The sequence below is a fragment of the Trichosurus vulpecula genome, chromosome 4, assembly GCF_011100635.1.
Source record: "Trichosurus vulpecula isolate mTriVul1 chromosome 4, mTriVul1.pri, whole genome shotgun sequence".
NCBI lineage: Eukaryota > Metazoa > Chordata > Mammalia > Diprotodontia > Phalangeridae > Trichosurus > Trichosurus vulpecula.
The window spans coordinates 109,633,321-109,650,779 of NC_050576.1; the positions used below are offsets into that span (position 1 = coordinate 109,633,321).

The 17,459-nt window shown below is 35.7% G+C and overlaps 1 protein-coding gene across 10 annotated transcripts in view; it reads left to right on the forward strand.

Annotated features, from left to right (window-relative positions):
- Positions 1-17,128, forward strand: part of LOC118845551 (membrane cofactor protein-like) — a 43,645-nt gene extending 26,517 nt beyond the window's left edge. For 2 of the 10 annotated variants that reach the window (XM_036753504.1, XM_036753512.1), the window contains 5 exons: positions 1,001-1,048; positions 4,531-4,569; positions 6,086-6,121; positions 9,066-9,123; positions 12,628-13,656. In XM_036753504.1, coding sequence (XP_036609399.1) covers positions 1,001-1,048; positions 4,531-4,569; positions 6,086-6,121; positions 9,066-9,123; positions 12,628-12,724 — 278 coding nt within the window. In that variant the 3' untranslated portion in view covers positions 12,725-13,656. Of the gene's footprint in view, positions 1-1,000; positions 1,049-4,530; positions 4,570-6,085; positions 6,122-9,065; positions 9,124-11,515; positions 12,051-12,627; positions 13,657-14,192 lie in introns of those variants that run through there. The other 8 variants (XM_036753507.1, XM_036753513.1, XM_036753505.1 and 5 more) reach the window with 7 other exon arrangements.
- Positions 17,129-17,459: the final 331 nt, after the last annotated feature.

The window sequence follows — 17,459 nt, forward strand, 5'->3', positions numbered from 1 at the left end:
TTCATATTTTTTTTTTTTTTTAGGAACTAAGTAGTCATTAAAATACCTAGGTAAAATGTATAAGTCCCATAAATACTGTCCCACTTTCAGCGTTCCCTCTGCCCCAAGGTTTCAAGAGGAAATGTCCACTGTTTTTCACCTCTTTCAGATTTATTTTTTCCTTGTTGGGGGCCTTTGATTTGCAGTTAGAGTAGAAAGTATATGGTGATTGATAAAGTGGGAGAAATGCTATTTTCTAGAAGTAAATACGAAAGGACTTAAGTTTTCAACAGTTGTGATCAAGCCTTCTAGACACTGTCCAAGGGGAGATGTACTTCTGACTATGGCACTTGAGTGTTATTTTGAGGATCAAATATGGCAATATCAATATTTTGCAAACCTTAAAAATGCTCATATAAATGTTAGTTCCTGTCAACAGTGATAAAAAATATGCCTTGAATCTTTTTTTTTTCTCCTAAGAAAGGGCTATAAAATATCTGGGCTAGGAATTATTTTCATGTGCTGGTAAATACCGTAATTGAAAGAATCTTTGGTCTAGGATTCCAATATAGGATATGGATATGGTAATACCCAAATAGGATATGGGTCTAGATTCTGTGGATTTCTGTGGGATACAATATAAAATAATAGCCTACGTTTCATAAGGATTAGTTTTTATTTATTGGCTGTCACTTTTGCTCATTGGCAACTCATCTTATACTCTTGTGTCCATTGTGAATAGATGTTTATTAATGTATTTCACCTTATCAAATAATTCAGAATGTGTATTTAATTTGATTTTTATGGTTTTTGGTAATAACTGGAGTTTACAAACTATTAAATAGAAAAGAATAGTAATTGGTTAATAATCAAAGTCATTAGGCAAAGAGAAACGAGTTTTCGTTTTTTCTGGAGATTAAAAGTACAATACTTGTAACATTGTACTGACGAAACTAGAGCAATGGTTTCTAAAGTGGTTTTATTTTAATTAAATCTGCCTTTCTTTGGGGGGCTTTTCTAGGATCTACTATTACTTCCCAACCGGAATCACCTGTCTCAAGTCAGCCAGGTTCAGTACTTCCTCATTTAGCAGTTTTTATTCAAATTGTAGTTGTTTATGATGCTTTTCACCCACCATCTTTTGTTGACCCAGGATGATACTATCCTATCAGTAAGGAGGGAAGTGGAAAGGGATGTGTATTCTTCTCCTTCTCTGTCTCTCTTTAGGGATTGGTTCAATGGCTCTTTCTAGTTCTTCCTTGGAGAAGTGACAGAGCTGCCTCGCTGTTCCAGGGCTTTTTCCATTCTTTAGAATACATGTAGTTTGGTATACTTCCTCATTCAGCAAACACTTATTAAATACCTACTGTGAGCAAACTGCTCTACTAGGTTAGAATAGTTCTGAGGTGACCAGGGAAGTTCCCTATTCCCTTGTTTTAAGTATTGGTATCTGTTATCTTTGTATCACTCACCCACATTTTCTAATGTGTTCCTCCCAGGGAAGAGTCCTCTATAACGATAAATTAAAAAGAGGGGAAGCAGTTCAGCAAAACTAACCAACACATTGATTTTTCCCCACTTCTGGTCCTCCCCGCTGGCATGGCAGAGGAAGTTGCTTTCTCATGTCTCTATACTCAGTCATTGTAATATCTCAGCATTTACAGAGTCATAGATTTGGAGAGTTGGAAGGGACCTCAGAAGTCCTCTAATCCATCCCGTGCACCGAAGGAAAGCCCACCATGACATACCCAACAATTGCTTGTCCAGCTTCTGCCTGAAGACCTCTCTTTAGTCAGGCCAACTCTCCTTTTGGACAGCTCTGATTGTTAGGAAGCCTATCTTGTCCTCTTTACAACTTAGAACTCCTTGCTTATTGTGCTGCCAGTAGAACCAAAATAGAACAAGTTTAATCTGTCTTACAAAGACAGCCCTTCAAGGTATCAATGACAGGTAACGCATCATTCTTGATTCTTTTGTTTCCCAGGCTGTCATCAGGCTCTTCAACTAATTTTCATATGACCCGGACCCAAGGCCCTTCACCATTCTGGTTGGCCTCATGGATACGCTGGCTTGTCAGTGTCCTTCAGAATTGAGCCCAGTATTCCAGACACAGTCTAATGAAAGGCAGAGTATGGTGGAACTATCACCTCCAAATCCTGAAATCCCTGCTTTTCTTAGCGTAGCCTGAGATCACATTAGCTTTTCTGTATGTCCCACCGTATCATTAATTCAGTAAGCTTGTACTCCAATGAAAGCCCCAGAGTTTTTTTAGAATAACAGTTGTCCACATATGGCTTACCAATCTCATACTTATGAAGTGGATTTCTTTTTGGTACCCAAGTACATTTATCCTATTTGAATTTCATCCTACTAGATTTAGCCCAGTGTTACAGCCTAGCAACATTCTTTGTATTGGTATCTCTCTGATTTTTGTCATCCGCAAGTTTGAGTGTACCATCTTTGCCTTCTTCCAAGGCATTGATTACTGATGTACGCCACTGGAGACGTCCCACCGTATTGACAACTACTCTCTGAATCCACCTGATTGTATTATTTAATCCATGTCTTTCCGTCTTCTCCGCAAGAATAGTATGAGATATTTTTCAAGTTTTGTTAAAATATGGTAAACTATATTCACAGCATTCCCCCCAAGTGTACTAGCTTAGTAATCCCATCAGAAAGGGAAAGGAGATTAATTTGATGATAACCTGTTCTTGGTGAAGCTGTGCCTGGCTCCTTGTAATCGTCACTTCCCTTTTTAGATGTTTGCTAACCGACTATTAATGATCTGTTGCAGTATTTTCATAGCAATCAGAGTTGTGCTATATATAGTTCAGAGATTGTTATCTTCTCTCTTGTGAAAAATCAGGACTACATTTACCCTTCCTCAGTGTTGTGGTTTCTCCCATTTTCCATGATCTTTCAGACCCTTACAGTGGCCTAACAACCAAACATCTGCCAGTTCTTTCTGGACTCAAGGGTCAAGTTACTTGAATTCAGCAAGGTTAGCTAGGTACTCTTTCTAGCTCCTTAACTCAAATATTAACTTCCAAGTAGTAATTTTTGTTCTAATTTCCAACATGAAGGTCATCCTCTTTTGCAAAGAAAATAGAAGACCAAATAGGGATTGAGCAGCCTTTCTGTTTGTTGTCAATTTTCATTACTCATCTACACCAAGGAAAAGTCCTACTTTTTTTTTTTTTGAGGCAATCAGGTTTTAAGTGACTTGCCCAAGGTCACACAGCTAGTAAGTATCTGAGGTCACATTTCTACTCAGGTCTTCCTGACTCCAGGGCTAGTGTCTGTCTATTGAGCCACCTAGCTGCCCCAAAGGACCTATTCTTTGATCTTCTTTTGTCTCCCTAAACACCAAAACAAAAAAAAAAACTATAAGAAACTAGAAAAGAACTGGAAACAAAAGGTGTTCAGTTGGGGAATGGCTGGACTTTGAATGGAATAAATGATAGTTATCATTAATAAATGATAAAAGATATTTTCAGAAAAAGCTGAGAAGGCTAGTATGAGCTGATAGAGCGCCAAATGAGTAGAATCTGGACAGTTTATACAATAACCACAACTTTGTAAAGAAAAACAATTTTGAAAGACCTAAGAACTCTGAGCAGTATAATAACCATGATTCCAAAATAAGTTTGCTTACCCACTTCCTAACAAGAAGTGATAGACTCTAGTTATACATGAAGATATATGTTTTTTAATATGGTCAGTGAGTTGTTTTTTTTGTTTTTTTTTTTTTGTTTTTTGTGTTTTTTTTTTTTTTTTACTATTTTTTTAGTACACTTTACTATGCTTGTTACAAGTTGGGGTTCCCCCCCACCTTGGAGGGGATTTAGATGGGAGAGTTGTATTAATGATTGTGCTGCCAAAAAAAGAAGAAAAGAAAAAAGGTCATTGAGCCATCTTTTTAAATGCACAGAGAGTTGATCAGTACTCACCCAATTGTTTACATTCTGTAAAAATACTCCTTAAAGGAATAATTGTATCTATGCAGTTATTAAGTATTCTTTGGAATACTGACTCCTATATATTTTATGTATTTTGTAATTGTTTTAAGTGAGGCTTTTTCCATTTACATTTCCCTTCTGGATCTTGTTTTCACTATATGGAAATGCTGTTCATTTGTGAGTTTATTTTTAACTTTGTACTTTACTGAAGCAATCAGTGGTTAGAGTTTATTGATTCTTAAGTAAATCATGTCATCAGAAAATAGGGATAGTTTAGTTAACTCTTTGCCTTTTATATCTTATTTTTTCTATTACTGCTCTTGTTGGAACTGTGTCAAATTACAGAGACTTTATTCTTATATTTATTGGGAAAGTTTTTAGCATATTTCCACTGCATATAATGTCAGAATTGACTTACAAAATTTCAGTAATAAAACGAAACTTGTAACAGCTGATAAAAAGCTTACAAGGGAAAACAAAATTGCAAGAGTTTTTCTTTTAACAGATGAAAGGTAAGACAGTATTTATAGGAATCACTTTACTCATCTCAGTTTTTGGCTGAATCTGCTTTCTTTTTTGTCTTTTCCAGGGACTTCACTTCCTCCCAGTAAAGAACCATCAGGACTAGGTTCAGTAACTCATTATATAATATTAATAATGCAGACAGGAAAAGTTATTTGCTATGGACCAAAATATTCTGTAATGAAGAGGAAAAGCTAAAGGCTAGACTGTTCTTTCAGTCTTCACTTCTATGTAGTGGTCCTTGTTGATTATTCCTTGGTAAAGTGCTGCCTCTGATGCAAGAGTTCTTACCCTTTTTTTGTGTCATGGTCACTTGTGGCTTCAGACAGTGTCTGGCACAAAATAGGTGTTCAGCAAATGCTTACTTTTGACTGACTGTGGTAGGCAAGTGAAGTGTATGAATCTGTTTTTAGAAAAATACTTTCAGTTTAAATAAAATACACGGAGTTCCAAAGGAAACTAGTTATTAAAAATACAGTTAACAAAATAGTTTTTTTTTAAGGTCACAGACCCCAGGTTAAAAACCCCTGCTTTAATGAGTGAGGTGCACCGTCAGCCTAGAACTTTTCTTTGACCTGACTGCAACTGATTTGTTGCCTTCTGGACCTTTAAGTACTCTTAACCTTCAACAATTTTTCCATCATCTAAGCAGTACCTCTGACACTTACCTCATCCCTTACTTAATGTGCACATCATACACAGATTTCTCTTCATGATATTTTAGAAATAACAGGCAAGAAGAAATAATATGAAAGTTGACAAAGCTAAGTTATATGATTTTTGACTTATGGTACTCTGGTTTTCAGGGACTTATTTTTCCTTCTGTCATATTTTTTGGCTTCATTCATTCCAGATCTAGGTTAAAGTCCTAATAATTCTTCATGTAAAGGTCATTCCTTCATCTTTGTCAGTGAAGGAGAAAGATTTAAGATTAAAATGTGATTCTGGTCTTCCTTCTTGGGGAGCAGTAAAATTTGAGCCTTGCTAATGGGTCATGGTGGCCTGAGGCAAAACACTATGCATTTGCACTTTTCTAAGTTGAGTTGTATATAAATGTTTGTTCTTGAATTTTCATAGGTGCCTATTTAAATTCCCAGGTATGATCACGTGCTCTGACATTTTGTGAGCATTTTTTGAATTGCTCCTCTGTAGGATAGGGACCTTAACGGGTTCTAGATGTTAGGCAAACACTGTATTTAAGTGAACTCCAATAAACATTTTCATGGACATGTACTCTGAAGTTCCTAAACTTGATTGTAATTGGGACACATTTTTCATTAATATGAAAACTAAGCCTAAACCAGATAATACAGGAAATCATAGAAATGGATACTGCAATAGCATAGCGAAGCATTAATTTATTTTTCTTCTACTTTAGTCGTCATAATTGAAATATTTACTAAGTACCTACTGTTAGTAATGCACAGAAAAATATAAAACTAGGTTGCTGCTCTCTTTTCTATATCACAGCTTGAAAGCTAAGTGTGTTCAGTGAACTACTGGCTTTAGGAGTAGTTCTAAAAACTAGTTATAGATTGAACCATTTTTAGTGGTCTAGCTCATATGGCATAGAGACGAAAAATGCACAGTATTTAATGCTGAATTACTTTAATTTTTCTTAGGTGCTGGCATCGTTGTCCTGATAGTTATTATTACAGGTAAGTAGCACAAAATCTTAATAACCTTGTTTTAAAGTGAAGCCTGCATAGTTGAATGCCCGAAAGCAGAATTACTTGTTTCATTTTGTTACTGTTAACAATCATCATTTGGTCTTGTAGATTAATGGTCTCCAAATATTTTTGATTACTCTTATGTATCAGTGAAAAGTGATTGAGTTTGCATTTCCCAGTATATGTATGTTTCTTTATAAATTAAGTTCATATATTGCTGTGTTAATATGTCATACACATTATAAGATACACAAAGTTGAAATTAAGGATGAGAATAAAAAATGGAATATTTTAAACATTTTGTTTTAAAAGTCATTAATAATGCAAAAAAACCTTGCGCATTCTAAAATTAGCATTTTTAGTGAGAACATTGTTATTAACAATATAAAGGTCTGGGTCGAGCAAAAAAAAAAAAAGTCTTGCCCTCAAAGAGGTTACTTTCTAATAGGGGAAGATAGTACGTAAAAGGAAGCTGATAAAGGGAGAGGAGGGGGTGTGGTGGAGAAAGAAGTTAGGAGTAGAATGAAGGAGTGACCCTGACAGGCATAGGCACTTTGCTTAAAATGGGGGTTCTTGGAGAAACTGACCAATTAAAGGCCAGTGCCACAGTGATGCTAGGATGAGAAAGGTGCTGAAGGCTGAGTGATCTTCTGTATGAGAAGGCTGGAGAAAGAAGTCTAGAGCCTCAGATATGTAGATGCAAATGGAAGAAGTGCATATTGACTAGCTTATGGACACGTGCTACTTCTCTCTTATCCACCAATTCTCCAGAGGTATTTTGTTCACATTCAGTTGGTAACTGCATCTTCCTTGATGTCAGTTATTCTTGCAAACTAATTGAAAGGTTTTTCATTTTATTCTACTTTTGGAAGATTTTTAAGCAGGATAGAAAAGTCTCTTTCCAGGACATGTCCATAAATGAGAATTTTTTTGTGACACATACATATTGGTTTCATGGTGTATAGTGGTGGAACTGTCTCAAAGAGTTCAGAGTCAGACCACCTCTAATCCAAGTATAGGCATTTATTGAAGATTGAAGCCTTTCATGAAGCAGGCTAAGTTCCAAGAGGAACCAGCAATTTCAGAGAAAGCAAGATGGATTTTCATAGGGTAAAAATGCAATTATATAACAGAAATTATGAATATTAAAAAGGCAGGAGGGGTTAAGGGATTAGGTAATGGGGAGGGGTCCCAGCCTCAGTGAAACTGCATGTGATTACCCACAATGCATACAGAAAAACCCATTTGGGGGGATATATGTTTATGATATAATAAGCCTTTCATAAGTTCACTCTAGGTCAGTTTTTTACTATTACTGCAAAGGGAAGGGAGTACTAGTGCTACTTAGGGAAAGTCCTTTCTATTGTTTTGGTGGTCCATACCTTGCTTGGGCATCCTAGTGGTGCTGCTTTCTCATTGACTGGCTATTGTGGTCCTGGCTGAGACTAGATGAATGTGTTGGTGGTTGAGTGCATGGACATTCCTGCTGTTCCTGTGGGAAATGTGAAAAATGGGTTTGGGGACAGTGGCTAGCTAGAAGCAGTGGATGGGATCCCATCACATGGACACGCCTGCTGTTCTGTGAGAAATAGGAGTTCATGGACACACTTGTTGTTCTAGTGTGCAGTGAGGCATATATGAAGAAGTTAGGATATTGACTGTGGTGGAGCAGGGGGAGGTGTGACAGACTAGTTAGGGATAGTGGGCCTGCTGTTCAGTGGGTCTGATAAGGAAGTTAGAATACTGGGGAGGGGGCAGCTTTATTAGGATGCCATCACATACTGTTTTAAGGAAGCAGAAGCTTATGTTGATGCTTTTTAAAGTTGTGATGACTTAGAATACTCTTAAAAAAATAAATTTCAAAAACTTGTGATGGCTTCACTCTAATATTTTGAAGGGGCGAAAGTACATCAATGATAAGGATAATAACTAATATTTCAAATAATTTTAATCTGCATTTTTTGACCAGCTGTCCTATTTTATCAGATCGTTTTTAGCTTGCTTGTGTAGATGATGAAGTTTGTTGCAGTAATGGAAGTGTAACCTCTGCTATTGCTGTTTGCCTGTGCTCACATTATCTTCGGTCCACAGCAAAGGTTCCCAAATTTATGTGGCCTACCACCCCCTTTAATTTCCCTCCTGGAAATCCTTTTTTTAAACCCTTTAACAGTTTTTTTTTAAAATCTGTGTCACCCAACCTTACTACTATCCCCCTGAATCGTTCCAGTGCCCCCAGGGGGTGGGATGGGAACCTGATCTACAGTTTCTTTATAGAAATCTTTTTTAAAATTCTGGTCCATTTTGTGGAGACTGGTGTAAATCACTTAATGGGGCATCATCTCAACTATATGCATCACAGTAATTGAATGAACAGGTGAAAACACCACGCCACTGAGTGGTAGAATTTTCATTCTTCTTCAGGATACCTTGTGTTCCTTGATGCATAACTATAACATACAGATCTATTCAGGGTACCATTGTCGGTCCATAAATTTCTTTAGTTTTAGATGAAAATAAATGAAAAGAAGTTGTAATATTTTCTTTCCGTACCTTCAAAGGATCATATTGCATACACTCCACTTTGGAGACCCTCATCCTAGAGTGAAATAGACAAATCTCCTTAGACACAGAATCACACAATCCTACTTTGTCATAGTGATCCTGAAGGACTAGTTATACTTGTAACTTATAACCATTCAGTCTTTTAAACATTTCCCCCCTAATGTTCAGTATTCTCTGGTAGCCTTGTAAGTTCTGCTAGGAATCTGTTCTTACTGATTTTTAGACTGCTTGACAGGCCAAGAGTAATTTGTACACTGAAACTGGATGAATAACGTATACCTATATATACATGTATATCTATGTGTCATTAAATTACTGAAGAAGCTTACTGTTTTTCCACATTCCATGATATTTGAATTTTTTTTTATAGTTATCGTGCTTGCGTTAACCAGCTTTATCATTTATCGTCAGTACAACAAGAGAAAAGGGTGAGTCAAAGCATTTTTTAAAATGGATTTTTTTTTTACAGTTCCATCCAGAATTTTTTCTTTTGCATTGACTTGTACAATCAGTATTTACTTTTTTCCAGTATATTAATGTTAATGCTAGACTTTGCTAATTTGCTTTGTTTTTAAGAGCCAGCTCAAATTTTTGTCAGGGAAAGGGCATAGGCAAAATTTTTGGCTTTCAAAGTAAAAGGGAAAAGAAAATAGGTAATTCACTCCATAAGATTATGGTGTCCAAACTCAAATCAATGTGCCACTCCCAACATGCACAACTTAGTCCATAGATCAGAGCCATAAATGGGACCAGTAGGAGTCAGACTACCCCATGCTAGTACCTTCAGCAAGTGGACCTCAAGCTGGAACAGAATCATGGATTCTTCAGAAGTCTTTTTTATTGGGAGGAGGGAGTCCATGATGAAGCCACAGATCTGTATTACATTTTGCTTTCTTTCAAGTATGTGATGAACTCAACATGTTATTTTCAAAGCTGCTCTTTGTTTTCAGTTGATGATCCTGTCCCCTTATGTGCATTTAGAAAAATACTTAAGTGACCCCTTCCCCTTTCCTTCCCCCCATTTTGGTAACCTTAATACTGCATACTGAACTTAAAGAAAGAAAACCAAATCCATACATTGGCCATGTCTGAGGATGTATGTCTTATTCTGCACCTTGACTTCACCACCTAATAATATTTAATCACTAATCCTCTGGAATCACAGCTGGTCGTATTAGTCTGAGTTGTTAAGTATCAGCTATTTTTTTTATCATCTAAATTGTGTCTAAGATGTCTTCCTGAATCAAACCCCTTGGTCTTTTTTTTACAGGGCAGTACTATTGCATCACATTCATATACCATAATTTGTTTTAACTAATCCCCCACCAACGGGACCCACTTAGTTTCCAGTTGTTTGTCACTACAAAAAGAGATGTTATAAACATTTTTGTACGTATGGGTCCTTCCCTCTTTCTTTGATCTCTTTGGAGGTATAGGCCTAGTATTTATATTTCTAGATTAAAGGATCCACAATTTAGTGATCTTTTTGAATGTAGTTACAAATGGCTAGATTAATTCATAGCTCCTAAGAAATCTAAGGACCCTCCTAGGGCAGGTTCACCTAGTCTTGCCCATAACAAGTGGTACCATCCAGTGTCATAAGTATTGCCTTTTCTTTTTTTCAGATTATCAGGATAAATATGCATAAGCACAAGAACAGTGTATAATTTCTGAAGTTTTGGGTAAAATTGAATTAAAAAAAAAGAACCACAATGCAATAAATAGCTCAGTGTCAGTGCGGTATGCTGTAAAAGGAAAATATTTTTATCCCCTTTGCCTTCTTTTGTAATCATTGCACAAGAATTGATTAGTAAAGTTGCTTTGTAAGTTTTTTGACCAAAACAGAAGGCAGTTCTTTGTAACTAGATAGTAAAATTTTGTAGTGAATCATGGACTTCTTCAAAACCATTTCATATTTCAAAAAGGGCTCAGCAACCAAGAATAATAATGATAATACTAATAATACCAATAATACTAATGATAATGCCAAATATTTATATAGCACGTTTACGTCTGTAAGCCACTTTCTACATAAATTTTATTATTTATATCCCATAACAACCTTGTGAGATAGAGAGATATGAGAAGTTTTTCTTTGGAAAATTTGAGTGTGCCATTGGTATATTGGTGACAAATGTCATGTTTGCCCCCTATACAACTTGGGGGACATTCATATGTGGCTGTAGAAGCAATATGGTAATCCCATCTGAGAAATTAATTTTAGAGTTGACCTTTATAAGAACTATCTGCAGATTTTTTAATTGTTACTTGTTTTCTTAAATTCTTCTTAATTTTGGAGTTGCAACTTAATTAGTTGTAGTTAAAATTTAAAATGATGTGGTTAAACTTAATTGTAGTTGTTGACAGAGTCAAGATCTATAAGACTTAGCAAATTAATAGCATATTTGTTAGCCTTTTACAAATGCAGAAAGCTTGAAAAAGCAAATGTATAGTTCACTGAATAAGAAAGGAAGATGATGTAAATGAAATATGTTTAGTTTATTGCCAGCAGGTTTTGAAAGTAATCATTAGAGTGAAGCAGAAATGGAAGTGCTTTGGAGTATTTCTGAGGAATACAGTGTCTTCTGACTGGTTCTGCTTATAGGAATACATCACCACTTTAATGACTTTGACATTACCTCTTAACTCAAACCTAGTGAACTCAAATGTTAGCAGATTTCTGTACTTATTATTAAGCATAGATAAAGTGCTCTGCTTTATACAAAAGGCTAAAGATCTTAAGTATTTTTACTTTTATTTGTTCATTTTACCTTTTGAGAATTTATTAAGCTTTCTCTTTATTTTCTTTTGCCATTATAGATAAAGCCTGCTTTTTCCTCGAAAATCTTTTCTTCTTCATTAAGATTGTTCATTAAAGCTGGACAGAAGAGTATATGTTTGTCCATGATAAGTGTTAATGGATAAAGAAAGCTTTCGATAGATTTTTTTTAATTTTACATTTCTATGTTACAAGCTGGTTTTTCTTAAATTGAACCTATGATTTTGTTAGAGAAATGAGCCTATTAATTATATAATTTCTTGCTATATTTCTTATAATTTTTTTACTTTCTGTATTTTAAATTTCATTCTGCCTATCTTTAAACAAATGTTTATGGAAAAGCTCATTTTTACTGTCATAGTAGCCAAACTGGGATTTGTAGGAATGAGTGAAGTTGAGTTGGTATATTTGAACTTTTTTCTGCTTGCCTCTTTGGTTCTTAAATAGGCAAAGCACTGTGATGTATGCTGTTTCACTACAGTCTGTTCTGCTTTATCTATATAAACATGTAAAAGGAAACAGTATCACAAGAGTGCATAAATTATGATTGATTTGGTAATAAATTCTTGACTTAAATGCAGGTCTGACTGCTGTTTCTGTGAAGTGATGAATTGTTTGCTCTTACAAGGTATTAATTAAAGAAATGAAAACTTTTTTCCAAAGTTAATCTGCCCTTTGGATAATCAGTGGACATACTTGGAGCTGAATTGAATGTATTGGAAAAAGTTCTTGCCATAAAATAGAACAGTATTAAAGTATATCTCCTCTATAGGCATATTCAATAACCTGCCAAAAACTTGGAGCATTAGATACCAGTACTATTTCCTTCGATATGATCTTTTGGTAGATGAAATAATTTTAGATCATATATCTCTGTGCTCTACAACCCTCATGCACAGGTCATCACTGGGGCAGAGGTTTGGAATTTCTCCATTTGGTTAAATAGTCTTGTTCAAATTAAGAGCGCACATTAATTTCAATTAATGTTACATTTTTAGTAAAACCACGGAGACAAACCTTAACTTTTTTGCATTACTTCCTATCTCATAGAATTGATTTTGCTTGTTTTTCCTATCCTCACTTCTTCCTTTTCTTTGGTATGATTGATCATTCATATTTTATTTAGTCAGACCTTTTCCCTTCCTCTGTTCAGCACGTACATAATTGATGAAATCCACAAAGAAGAAACATATTTAAATTCTCTTACTCCTCCCAAAGAAGATACCTTAATGAAAGAAAGGTTTACTTAAATCATTAAAAGGTATCTGTAACTCATATTATGTCTTTAAGTTATACTCACCTTGAAAAGTATTCAGAAATTTTCATTGGGAACTAACCAAAGCTGTGGCATATTTGCAGGGGACAGAAAAAAGATCATGCCATGTTTTCTTTGCTACACAATTGAATCTTTTAGCCCTGAACTTAACTTGATTGTAAAACTTGACTTTCTAAAAAAGTTTTCTAGAGAAACTTCTAAACATTACAGACTACTGCTTTGGAAGAAAGGGCCAAAAAAGCCCTAAGTATTCTATTTATGCAGGTTGGTCCCTCGCCTTTCTTACAAGGTACAAATCCAGAACTGAAAAAATCCTGTGTCAACATGTATCTGCTTCCAAGCCTATCAATCTTGGTAGCAGTGTTCCTTCCTAAGCAATTCATATGTGCCAGGCACTGTGCTAGATGCTAGGAAGATACCGATTTAAAAAAAGAGAAAAGAGTTCCTGCCCCTCAGGAAGCTTATGTTTACTCTTTATTTTACACAATGCTTAGTTATCTGAATTTCTCTGGAAGCTCCCAAATCCAACACAAGTTGTCAGAAAGAAACAGAAGTCCTATTGAATAGGGGTTGGGGATTACGGAGAGGTCAAAAGCCTTTCCCATCTGAGGGCTGCACTGACACAGGAGATGCTAAAACAGCGCAATGGCCTGGGGACATCAGAAAAACATTTTTAATTTCAATCTTACATTACATCTTTTCCTGCCTTAGAAATACAATACAAATCATTTATTGCCAAGAAGTTTTAACCTGAGCTTAAAAGAAGTTTACATCTACATTTGGTGGATGCTCTTGTGCTGTTGTTGGTTGTCAGGAATATTGCACCTTCCAAGAAAAAACTTCTTGGTAAATGATTGGTTTATATCCAACTTATTATGAAAGGGAAATTTTTAATATATGCCAGAAAGACTGCCATTAAGATGGTTTGTGTTTTGATTATCATTTAAAATGTTAGGCATTAATTAACTACAGAATTCACTTTCCCCAGAATGTTTTGTTCTCCTATTGCTGCTAAACTGACATTCCTCTAATTGTTAAAGGACTCATGTCTTCAGAATGAATCTTCTTTTTAAAAGCATCAGTTGAGTCCCAGATTTCTGAATTTTAACATGTTATTCAGCTGTCCATCTGAGTTGTTTTCCTATTGCAACTAAATGAAAATTAACTCAGTTTCAACATGTGTGAGTTGGTTACCAACTTTGTGTAAAGTAATATACCACTGTTTAGGATGAGAAGACACTTGCTCAGAGCCAGAATTATTTTTCAAACAGGTTTGCTTCTTTGGTGGTTGGAGTTGGGAATCTCTAAAAAGAATTAGGAATCATTTAGAAATAGTTTCCTTTATATATCTACCCATTTTAAAAATACCTTTATAGTTTAACTTCTTACTGTTATGTAATCTTGTTTGACTGTGATTCTCTTTTTCTTGTTTTGCCTTGTAGGAAAAGTGCAGAGATTGCTGGCAGTGCTGATTACAAAGCTTGTCCGGAACAAGGGAATCATTCTGAGGAAAGCAAGTCTATGGTTTAAGTAAATTAATGTAACCACGAATCTGGCCTGTATTTTAGTTGAAATGTTAAGCACTTTTCTAGTTACTTTCAGCGTAGCTCCTTTGCTACTTGAAAATGCAGCTGTTAGTTGGAATTTTGATGTTTTAAGACAAGGGTTATTAGTGTCCTTACCTCCACCTGTGTGGTGCTTTAAATGGAAATGACGATAGTACACACGTCGTTGATTTGCCCTGGTCATCACTGCATTTTGCGTAAGGTTTGTCAGAAGGACTATGGCAAGATACTATTTTAAGAAAAAAAGCTTTGCACATGCACTTAAAGGAATAAGAAATCTGCAATATTTTCACTGGATAATTTAAGAAATTAAGTGACTTTGAAAACAAGGGGGTTGGTCACGATCAACTTATGGATAACTAAAGAAAATTTTTGTAAGGAATGTTCTTGTCAAAAAATGGTACTTTATCCTATTTGTAACAATTTCTTTTGGTAACCAGTGTACTAATTTAGGACAAAGTTAAGAAGTCAGCTTGTGCACAGCTGTGAAGTTGCCATTTATTTTTACCAGTCAATGGGAAATGGGTCAAATTTAAACAAAATACAAAAAAGGACTATTTCTGTAAGGGACATTAGTGTCTGGCCAAGAATTCCAGCACAGTGTAACCAATGAGTAATACTTGGGGGCCTTACCATCTTTTTCAGAGAATTCCAGAGTGGAGAAAAAACATACTAAGGTTTAGATCTGGCTTGATTCAAATAGGGCTGGTGGTTTGTGGTCTGAATATACCCCTGTTTAAAGCATATTAAAATAAAGCCTAAGAGGCAGCATAGAGGGGAGTACAGCATGATAACATACTAAACTGGTCTTGCTCTACACCAGTGTTGTCATACTTAAAGAGAAACTTAAACTTAGGAAACCACAAATTAATATCCATGTTGTTTAATAGTTTTGTTTTCCTAATTTTAGTCTGCCTTGGCCAACGTAAAGGAGCACACCTGTGCTCTAGGCTGTTCTCTAAAATGCAATCCATAAGCAAATGTTGCCAGTATGTTTCAGGAAGGGGAAAATTTCCACACCAGGAATTACCCGCACTTCAGGCTCCCCTTCCCACCCTCACCCCCCCACCATGTAGCCATTTTTTTAACATCAGGGAATATGTTCAAACAATGACTTTAAGCCTTAGAATGTACTCTGTAGGATTGTGCCCCTCAGTGCTTTTTTTTTTTAAAAGATCTTTTGTTACAACTGGGCCAAGAGAACGAAAAATACAGTTATAACTGTAACTATATAAAAATAGTATCTGGAGAAGGCAGACTGAACTTCAGAAAATTATACAGATCCTTTATCACTGCCTTACTTGTAACTAGAAAGCCCAATATGCAGATTGCAATCTCAATTGCATTTGGGTATCAATGTTTGGTCAGGAAAAACTGGAGACTCTGTTATGTATTTTCATTTATGTATGTGTATATATACGTGTGTGTGTATATAATGTTTGAAGTATACACATGCACATGGGATTCATGATTTTTTTAAAAAATCTTGGTGTGGGGGCAAAATGTTCCCATTCCCCATTGGGGGTGTTTGTGTGTCTGTCTATATATATATATACACATATGTAGGAATAAACCCATCAGGCCCCCCATGCCTTAATCCCATAGATGAGACTCCTTTGGGGTTGTTACTGGTGTGTAGTAAGTACCCCTTAAGTCCCACTATTCAGTCTGCTACTACTGACCTTATTCTTTTTCTCTCTTTGTATTCCAAGGTTATAAATAAAATCACCTCCCAAGTTACATAAAATACAAACTTTCACTACTAATTCATTAGCTTTGAGCCCCTACCCCAGGGGGAAGAGTGGGATGGTAAACTAGAGGAAACCTCTTTTTCCTATAAAAATTTTCTCATCTCAGACCCCAAGCTTATAGGTAGTAAGCCTATATAATTTATTAACAGTAACAATACAATCTATGAATATTTAAGCAATGTCTCATCTGTGAGAAATGTCCCAGCCAGAGGCCCCTCTGGTATGGAACAGCAGAGTTGCTGAGACTGTCTCACAGCTGTAACTGCTGGCTTCTCCAAAATTCTAGAACCACAGTTGGCTTAAGTTTGTTGGTAACAAACTTCTCAGAGTGACACTTTACTCTGTTCTGAAAACTCCATTAACTGATCATCTCTCCTCGGAATAGAACAGTTGTGTGGACATGAGAATCACAGTTGAGTCAGTTCCCTTAAAGTGTCTCTCTAGACTCCAAGCCTCTCATAGGTGCATTCTTTCGTGACAGTTGACTGTCCCAAGTCTCTTCAGAAATTCATTTCAGCTCTTGGTGCCTCTCAAAGACTCCTTCAGAGATGACCATTAATTTGTCTGACTCAGGATTTTTTGTTAAAGGCTCAGTAACTACATCCAAAGTCTGCAAGAGGGGCCGTGTAAGTTGGAAGTTAAAATACATAATGTTACAAACATATACACGTGTATTTTGAAAGAAATGAGTGGGGACATAAGAATTCAATATACCTCACCAATCTGGACCAGTGCACAGTAGGGAGGAGTTTCCCTTTTAGTAAAAATGTATTAAGTTCTATTTTGAAGGACAGTAACTCCAGCTAAGCTAGGAAATAGTACTGTTATGAATAAGCATAACTCCTATGTAAAGGAGTGCCTCACTATTTGTTGTAACCGTATTTGTACTACTTATGAAGAATGAGTTATGCATTTGTGATGTTGGGACTTGATTTCATCTTTTTCGTGTTCAGGTTTTTAGAAATGCCTTATTAAAGTGAAGGGGGATACCCATTTAAAAATGGTTAGATGACTCTTCTTGAACCAAACTTTTTTGCAAAATAAAAGTTTCTTTAAACCCAACTTTGGTGTTTAAGTATATTCTCTTATGCAGGCACTTACTAAATTCTCTATTGTGGGTGTAATATATTTATACCTTTAAGCTTCTTGGATATCTTTAAAACTGTCTTAGGATTAAATGTCATTTTCCTTGTACACATGTACTATCAAATAGCTAGGAAAGTAAGTTTTGTATAAACAATGGCTGTTCAACAACTTGTGCCTTCTCTGTTAAGAATTTGTGAGAAAAGAAACATCATCCTACTTGAATAAAAATTATTATAGCTGTCCTTGGAAAAAGGGTGAGATGGCAAACCAAGTGATGTGTGAATGATTCTAAAGCTGAATAAAAATA